Source organism: Anolis carolinensis, chromosome 3, assembly GCF_035594765.1.
Source record: "Anolis carolinensis isolate JA03-04 chromosome 3, rAnoCar3.1.pri, whole genome shotgun sequence".
NCBI classification, from domain to species: Eukaryota; Metazoa; Chordata; class Lepidosauria; order Squamata; family Dactyloidae; genus Anolis; species Anolis carolinensis.
Window position 1 is genome coordinate 9,875,912 of NC_085843.1, and position 9,250 is coordinate 9,885,161.

General features: G+C 44.0%; 1 protein-coding gene across 1 annotated transcript; it reads right to left on the reverse strand.

The window, feature by feature from the left end:
* Positions 1–596: 596 nt before the first annotated feature.
* Positions 597–7,001, reverse strand: kctd14 (potassium channel tetramerization domain containing 14). Its single transcript, XM_008118639.3, has 2 exons — positions 6,425–7,001; positions 597–2,958 (listed from the first exon to the last, which is right to left on the reverse strand). Exons 1-2 carry the CDS (start codon positions 6,482–6,484, stop codon positions 2,290–2,292), a joined length of 729 nt encoding a protein of 242 aa, XP_008116846.1. The 5' UTR covers positions 6,485–7,001; the 3' UTR covers positions 597–2,289.
* Positions 7,002–9,250: the final 2,249 nt, after the last annotated feature.

Consider the following 9,250-nt stretch of genomic DNA (forward strand, 5'->3'; position numbering starts at 1 on the left):
ATATATGCATACATACATACATACATATATGTATGTATGTATGTATGTATGTATGCATGCATGCCTAGGAATGCATGGTAAAGGTTCCTCATAAAGGCTAAAACCATAAAAATGCCAGGGCTTGGAGTTAATATGACTGTTCTCATGCCACAAAGATAAGCAGAAAGGGTTGTAAGAGGCTGGGTATGACCTGGTGTAGACGGTGTCTGCAAAATCATTATCTAGTGAGGCAGAGCAAGGGAAGCTTCAGTAACTTTGCTATCTGTACTACAACTCTCACAATCCCTTATCACTGGCCATGTTAAATGGAGTTGATGGGAGTTGTAGTCTAAACCATCTGCAGGAGAGAAAGCTTCCATAATCTTTCAGTAGGTTGTTGCTGTGTGTCTCAAAGTCATTTGCCAACTTATGGAGAACCTAAGGCGAAACTATCACAAGACTTTCTTGGCACGATTTGTTCAGAGGAGGTTTGCCTTCACCTTCCTTTGAGGCTGAGAGAGTGTGATTTGCCCAAATCGGTTTCTATGGCCAAGTGGGGATTTGAACCCTGGACTCTAGTGTCCTGATCCAACACTGAAGCCACTACACCACACTGGTCAGAATTTATTTATTTATTTATTTACAGTATTTATATTCCGCTCTTCTCACCCCGAAGGGGACTCAGAGCGGATCACATTATACACACATAGGGCAAACATTCAATGCCCATAAACACATCAAACAGAGACCGAGACAGACAGACGCAGAGGCAATTTAACCTTCTTCTGAGGGGATGTTCGATTCTGGCCACAGGGGAAGCAGCTGCTTCATCATCCACTCTGACGGCACTTCCTCATTCCAACATCATAAATTAGTTAAACTTGCCTCCTCACTTTTATAAGTAGTACCTTATTTCCTACTTGATAGATGCAACTATCTTTCGGGTTGCTAGGTCAGCAATGAGCAGGGGCTATTTTTAATTTTTAATTGACGGGACCCCACCACGGGCTGGCCTTGAACTCATGACCTCATGTTCAGAGTGATTTATTGCAGCAGGCTGCTCAACAGCCTGCACCACAGCCCAGCCCCAAGAATCTTATTGCTTTCCATATATTATTGGACTGGAACTCCCAGCAGCCCTAGGAAGCAAAACCAGTGGTGAGGAAGGCTGGGAGCTGCAATCCAAAAACATATGGATGCCGAACAGATTCTTCAAACATGTAGAGCAAATTAACGTTTCCAGGTTCGACAATGCGACTCTATGATTAACATCTGCCAAAAGTTGCATTGAAGGATCTAGGCTGCATCTACATTGTAAAATTAATGCAGTTTGATACCACTTTAACTGCCATGGCTGAATGCTATGGAATCCTGGAAGTTGAAGTTCCACAAGGTCTTTATTAGCCTTCTCTGTCAAAGAGTGCTGGTGCCTCACTGAACTATTCGTGCCAATTTTTATCATGTCAGAAACAACTTAAGAACATACTGCAAGTCGCTTCTGGTGTGAGAGAATTGGTCGTCTACAGAGACGTTGTCCAGGGGACGCGCAGATGTGTTACGATCCTCCTGGGAGGCTTCTCTCATGTCCCTGCAAGCTAGAGCTGACAGACGGGAGCTCACCCCATCTCATCTTCAAACTGGCAACCTTCAGGTTGTTACCAGGTGAGAGTATAGCGGAATCAGTAGCGTCCAGTTAACACCATGTGCAAAAGACTCAGACCAGGCAGAGGAATTTAAAAGAACAAAGGAAACTTTACTCTTGCTTGTTGAGTTGAAATCAAACAGTTCTGCAATCGTACAATGTCCATGTAGTTGCATAAGATCAATAACTAATCAATCAGCATCAAATATATACAGCATAGCACATTCAAAATACTACTTGACCGTAGCTACAGAGCATTTCTTTCCTGTGCTCTCTCTTGAAGCTCAAATTCCCAACTGACAATCTCAGCCACCTGCCAGCAAACAGATACATTGTTTTAGGCGTGGCTTTGCCTCTGCAAAGCTGAGCTCTTTTGCAGAGTTCCCTTGCAAACAACTTTTTCAAGGATTTCTTTACACACACACACATAGCAATTTGGCGCAATACAGGTCAGCATCCCAACCTTCAGGTCAGCAGTCCAGCCGGCACAAGGGTTTAACCCATTGCGCCACTGTGGCTCCATGATTTCATAACCATGATTTCATAGCAATGAGCCATGGCAGTTAAAGTGCTATCAAACTACATTAATTCTACAGTGTACTGTAGTTGCACCCGTAGAGATCCCTAATCTCAATGAATAGGGAGGCCTGACTGTATTGGCTTTTCTGCTACCACCAAGTGAAGGCAAACCTGTAGAAAAAGTCATTGGATTTGAAGCGGAAGCCTTTCTCCATAGTGTAGGCCTGGAAAGTGATCTGGTAACCTTTGGCTTCTATGTCCATTTTGATGCAGTCCAGCAGATCGGAGATGCTGGGTGAGGCGTTCCAGGGACCAAACCTGACCACGGACTTCTTGTACGTGTCCAAACTGTTGAAGGTGTCGTGGCACCGGGCGAGGTCCTCCTCCGTCTTCACCGCACAGACCATGACGTTGGATCGGCGGGCGGCCACCGCTTCGGCCCGGGCAATGCGGATCATCAGCTCAATGTTCTCGGTGTAGCTGGGAACTCTGGCGAGGAACTGTTTCCTGGCCACCAACTCCCCGAAGATCGGAGGGGAATCCTCCAGCTGCTTGATCAACGGCTGGATGTCGTAGAAGAGGGCTTCCTTGTAGACCTCCTGGAAGCATTGATTGGGAACCTGGTTGCTCCGCAGGTATTCCAAGACGTACTTGAAATAAGTGCCGGGACGGTCAATGAAGTATCTCCCTTTGGAGTCAGTGCGAAGTTTGGACTGGCCGCCGGCAAACATCTCAGCCAGTTTGGAGCCAGGATGTTTCTTCAAGGTGCTCAAGGTGGTCGTGAACATCTCCCCACCGACGTTCAGCTCTACGACTTGCTAACAAAAATGAAGGGAAGGAGGGAATAACATAGATTAGATTTAATACAGAGAGAAATAGTGATGCCCAGAACTGAACAACAGCTGCTACATCTGGTATTGACTCATGTTCAACTTCTGGTTTTAGGAAGACCCCTAGATGCCTTTGACCTGGACTATTGTCAAAAGGACATGGGCCGGGCTGTGGCGCAGGCTGTTGAGCAACCAGCTGCAGTCAGCTGCAACAAATCACTCTGACCAAGAGGTCATGAGTTCGAGGGCAGCTCGGAGCCCCGCGTTTGTCTTGTCTTTGTTCTATGTTAAGGCATTGGATGTTTGCCTTATATGTGTAATGTGATCCGCCCTGAGTCCCCTTCGGGGTGAGAAGGGTGGAATATAAATACTGTAAATAAATAAATAAATAAATAAATAAATATTGTCAAGCCCAGTGTCACCTGTTTTTTGTCTCTACATTTTATGGCATTTACAGATTCCTTTGCCATTGATTTAATTTACATACTGTGTTTTGTGAAAACATGGTGATGTGCCCAAGCTTTTGATGAGTAAATGATAAAGTTGACATGGCCTGATTTAAGGATGAAGCATGAGGATCTTGGATGAATGGAATTAATTATATATACGTTTTTAAGGTTTTTATAATGTGTTTTAACAATGTTATTGATGGCTCTGTATGTATTGTTCTGTTTTTATGATTGCATTTTTAGGCATTAAATTTCGCCCATTTTTGTAAGCCGCCCCGAGTCCCCTCAGGTGAGAAGGGCGAGGTATAAATGTTGTAAATAAATACATAAATAAATACTGTTTGTTTGTCACTGGAAGACTGGTGGATTGGGTTGCTGTGAGTTTTCCAGGCTGTCTGGCCATGTTTCCAGAAGCATTCTCTCCTGACATTTCTCCCACATCTATGGCAGGCATCCTCAGAGGTTGTGAGATATATTAGAACTAAGCTAGTGAGGTTTATATATCTGTGGAAGGTCCAGGGTGGGAGAAAGAACTCTTGTCTATTGGAGTCAAGGGTGAATGTTGCAATTAATCACCTTCATTCGCATTGAAAAGCATTGCAGCTTTAAGGCCTGGCTGATTCCTGCCTGGGGGGATCCTTTGTAGGAAGGTGTAAGCTGGCCCTGATTGTTTCATGTCTGGAATTCCCCTGTTTTCTGAGTGTTGCTCTTTACTTACTGTTCTGATTTCAGAGTTTTTTTAATACTGGCAGGAATCAGCCAGGCCTTGAAGCAGCAAGGCTTTTAAATGCTAATCAAGATGATTAATTGCAACATTCACACTTGCCTCAGGCAGACAAGAGTTCTTTTTCCCACCCTGTACATTATTCCACAGATATATAAACCTCCCTTGTCTAGTTTCCAACAGACCTCACAACCTCTGAGGATGCTTGCCATTGTTGTAAGCAAAATGTCAGGAGAGGATGCTTCTGGAACATGGCCAGACACTCCGGAAAACTCACAGCAACCCAGTGATTCTGGCCACAAATACCTTCGACAACAGACTGGTGAATTGTTTCTTCTCCAGGTTCAAAATGTCTCAGGACGAAGCCAGGAAAGGGGAGGGGGAAGAGAGAGATTGAACTGGGAAATGTGAGGAATCTTTATTTGGATTATAGGTGTTGGCATGTCATGACATGTACATATGATTGACTATGGCACACACCCAAATGTTAGTTCAATATATACACATGGAATATATACTTGTTTAATATATACACTTGCTTAATTTTCACATGAGCTTTGTGCCGCTTCCTATAATGGAATGTTTTACAATAAAATAACTTGTCCAAAGTGGAATAACCAAAGCATTGTCACATTTAGGTAAATGATACTTCAGAAAATATTTTTTCCCTTTTTAGCAGTGCCCTGTGATGAAGTGGTTTGAGAGTTCGACAATTACTCAAGAGACCATCTTCATATCCATCTTTGGTCATGGAAGCACCATAATCATGTGTCTACACTGTAGAATATATTCAGTTTGACGCCAATTTCACTGCCATGGCTCAGTGCTATGGAATTTTGGGAATTGTAGTTTGGTGACACAACAGCAATCTTTGGGGTGGTTGTGTGTTTCCTGGGCTGTATGGCCATGTTCCAGAAGTAGTCTCTCTTGACGTTTCACCCACATCTATGGCAGGCATCCTCAGAGGTTGTGAGGTATAATATATATATACCTCACAACCTCAGGAAAGACTACTTCTGGAACATGGCCATACAGCCTGGAAAACATAAAACAACTCTGTGATCCCGGCCATGAAAGCCTTCGACAACACAACAGCAATCTTTGGTGGAGAATGCCAAATAGCGTGAAAAACTACAACTCCCAGAATTTCATAGTTTTGAGCTAGGGAAGTTAAAGTAGTGTCAAACTGTATTAATTCTACATTGCTCTGAGGCTGAGAGAGCATGACTTGAGCGATCTTGGGCAAGTCACATTCTCTCAGCCTCAGAGGAAGACAAAAAAGTCCAGGATTCCATAGTTTTGAGCTATGAACATACCTTGCCAATAAACTCAAAGTTATCACTGGGATGCAAAGTCTGCAAATAAAAGGCAGGGACTTTTCAGTGTCTCACCCTCTGCAATAATAATAAAGGTAAAGGTAAAGATTTCTCCTGACATTAAGTCTAGTCGTGTCCAACTCTAGAGGTTGGTGCTCATCTCCATTTCTAAGCCAAAGAGCCGGTGTTGTCCGTAGACACCTCCAAGGTCATGTGGCCGGCATGTTTTCGAACTGCTAGGTTGGCAGAAGCTGGGGCTAACAGTGGGCGCTCATTCCGCTTCCAGGATTTGAACATGGGACTTTTTGGTCCACCCAGCAGCTCAGCGCTTTAACACACTGTGCCACTTTATTTACAGTAAACTTTCCGTCTTGCTGCGAAGTGTGTTAAAGCACTGAGCTGCTGAACTTGCAGACCGAAAGGTCCCAGGTTCAAATCCTGGGAGCAGAGTGGGTGCCTGCTGTTGCTCCAGCTTCTGCCAACCTAGCAGTTCAAAAACATGCCAATGTGAGTAGATCAATAGGTACCGCTCCAGTGAGAAGGTAACGGCACTCCATGCAGTCATGCCGGCCACATGACCTTGGAGGTGTCTACGGACAATGCTGGCTCTTCGGCTTAGAAATGGAGATGAGCACCAACCCTCAGAGACAGACATGACTGGACTTAACGTCAGGGGAAACCTTTATCTTTTACCTTCCATCTTGCAGTTTATTTACACTGTAAACTTTATTTATAGGCCGCCTTAACATCCCAGGGGGGCTAGAAAAATGGGGGATGCATCATTATTTGGTTGATGGAAATAATGCTCTCATTTTACCCTTGTAACTTCACCTTTACACCCAGTCCAGCGCACTGTGGTGTCTCACTTTCTGCAATGCTACAAATTTAGGATCCTTCTTATGTGGGGCATCATATTTGGGGATGCAATTTAACTCTGTGCCAAACCCTTGTCTTTGCTCACTCACCGTTTGGAGACTGTTCACGTTTTGTTTCGGGAAGGATTTGGGTTCCGAGGAAATGCTCATCCTTCTTTTTGCCCCTCCAGGAAGACCGCCAGAGAAATCCACAGGTGTGTAGACCCGATTAGTGGGGTTGGTTGGCTTCTGTTTCTCTCCCCCTTTTTTTGCACAATGTAATCTCTATCAGAACCTGATAGTAACTCATACACTTGCAGTAGTATCTGTCCCGCTGCCACTCTGCAGCCACAGGTTAGGAGTGCATTGGAGAGTCTGCAGGCGGAAGTATTTGTCACTCTTCTGGCAAGGAGCCTTTGTGGAGAGAGGAGGCATTCACGCGGCAAGAGGGAAAGTAGCCGTCCAGCATTCTCACTGTTCCTTCTCTCCCACCCTCCTGACACACAGACGCACACATTAGTCAGCTGTGACTAACAGCCAGGTCAAGAAATCAGTTCCTCCCATTCTCTACCCTTCCGAAGACACACAACTTAGTTGGCATCGCCTAAAGCACCACCTTTGTGTGACTGTCATTTGCTGAACCGGTTACACCCTCATTCCAGGGCTTAATACCCAGCCTGACTTCTGTCCTTTTATTTTAAAGAGACAGTATGTTTACCTGGGAGAAAAGTAGAATTATGGAACAGAATGGGTTATCCCAGGCATGGTCCAAGGGTGTCTCCATACTATATAGCAGTTTGATATTAGAAATGTGCGCGAAATTTTTTCCTTCGTTTCCTTCGTACTATCATTTCGTTTCAACCGTTCGTCTACACAGAACGAATGATGACATTTTTGTAGGAAACGAGAGGCAACACGAAAAAAAGCCACACAGTCATCGTGCTTGCTTTCGTTTTCCTTTCGTTTAGGCCCAGTAACAATAAGCAGGTACTGACAGAGGGCTGCTTTCCCAATACAGATGATGTGTATGGGTGTTAATAATAATATTAATATAAAGAATGATAGTTATTCTGGGAGCCAAAGTGAGCCTGGGAGGGAAGTGCCTCCCCATTACATCAGATGTGTATCAATGGGTCCTAATAATAATAATAATAATAATAATAATAATAATAATAATAATAATAACCACAGTCCTAGACACTTGGGAAGTGTTCGACTTGTGATTTTTGTGATACGAAATCCAGCATATCTATCTTGTTTGCTGTGTCATAATAAAGTAATAATAATAATAATGTTTGGTTTGGACAAATGTTCAACAGTGGCATTGAAGAAGGGAAAAATCATTGAAAGTGAGGGCATAAATATGCCTAATGGCCAAACAATGAAGTGTCACCAGCCAGAGGCCTATAAATATCTGGGCATATTACAGCTGGACAACATCAAGCATGAACATGTGAAAACTGTGGTCAGCAAAGAATACACACAAAGGGTCAGAAAAATTCTCAAAAGCAAGCTCAATGGAGGCAACACCATCAAGGCCATAAACACCTGGGCCATACCTGTCAAAAGATATACTGTTGGCATTATAAATTGGACACAGATGGAACTGGAGAATTTGGACAGAAAAACAAGAAAACTCATGACCACTCATTATTCACTGCACCCTCGCAGTGATGTTGACCGGCTGTATCTGCCTAGAAGATCAGGGGGCAGAGGACTCTTGCAAGTAAAACAAGCAGTCAAAGAAGAAGAACATGCCCTGGCAGAATATGTCAAGCAAAGTGAAGAACCTGCTTTGATTGAAGTCAAAGATCAGAAACTCCTCAAAGCACAGCAGACAAAGAATCAGTACAAGAAAACTGCACTACAAACTAGAGCTGACAGCTGGCACAACAAAACATTGCATGGAAAGTTCCTTGACAAAATTGAAGGAAAAGCTGATAAGGAGAAGACCTGGCTCTGGCTCACGAATGGGACCCTGTCACGACCCAGGCTGCAGAGCACCAATAACCATACACAGAGGCCAGAATCTATCTAATATCTTTATTGAAGGAATATATAAAGTTAATAAAAGCAAGTGTATGAAATAGTCCAGAAATAGACCTTTCAGGAAAGGTCAAAGTTAGTCCAAAGAAACAATGTCCAATATGAAATATTAAGGTCCAAAGTTGTAATCCAATAACCGAAACACTCACTTTGCCAGGCAAAGTGAGGGGAGATGACAAGGTCTTTTAGTCCATGAAACTTGAGCGAGGCTAAGGAGTAACTTGAAACAAGGCTTGGTATAAGGCAACAAGGAACGAGGAGCAAGGACAAGATCCGTGGAATTACTTGGCAAAATCCGGAAAACAAGGCAAGGCTGAGTCCTGGAAAACAAGGCTAGATCCGTGGAGGTAAACAAGGCTGGAAACGGAACGAAGGCTTGGAAACAGGAGCGAAGGCTTGGAATAGGGAACAAGGCTTGAAACAGGAACGAGGCTTGGAAACGGAGTAGCTGTCCACACACACTACTCCGGTAGCTGACGAATTGACTCCGCAAGATCCCTTTGTGGGTAGAACACCTAAATAGGGTCCCGTTTTTCCCGCCAAAGAGCAGTTCTCTGGAGAACCAGAAACGAAAGCTATTCTCTGAGTCCAGATGCATGACTCCTTAAAGTTTCCCATGGAAAGCAGACTTAATCAGCTGAATGCTTAGCAGCTATCCTAGCACTCCTGCGAGAGGCCGCTTGAACTCCCCTCTGTTGTTTACAAAACTCATGGCGAGAAAACGTAGGAGATTTAGGCTCAGGGCTTGTTTGACAGACTTCTGGAAGACAAATCTCTTGCAGGTGCAAGGTTCCCAAATCTGGCTGGGAAAGTTCCAGTTCTGACTGAAACGGTGAAAAACCCAAGTTTTCCTCTTCATCTGGCACCACAGTGCCAGGAACGGGACTACAT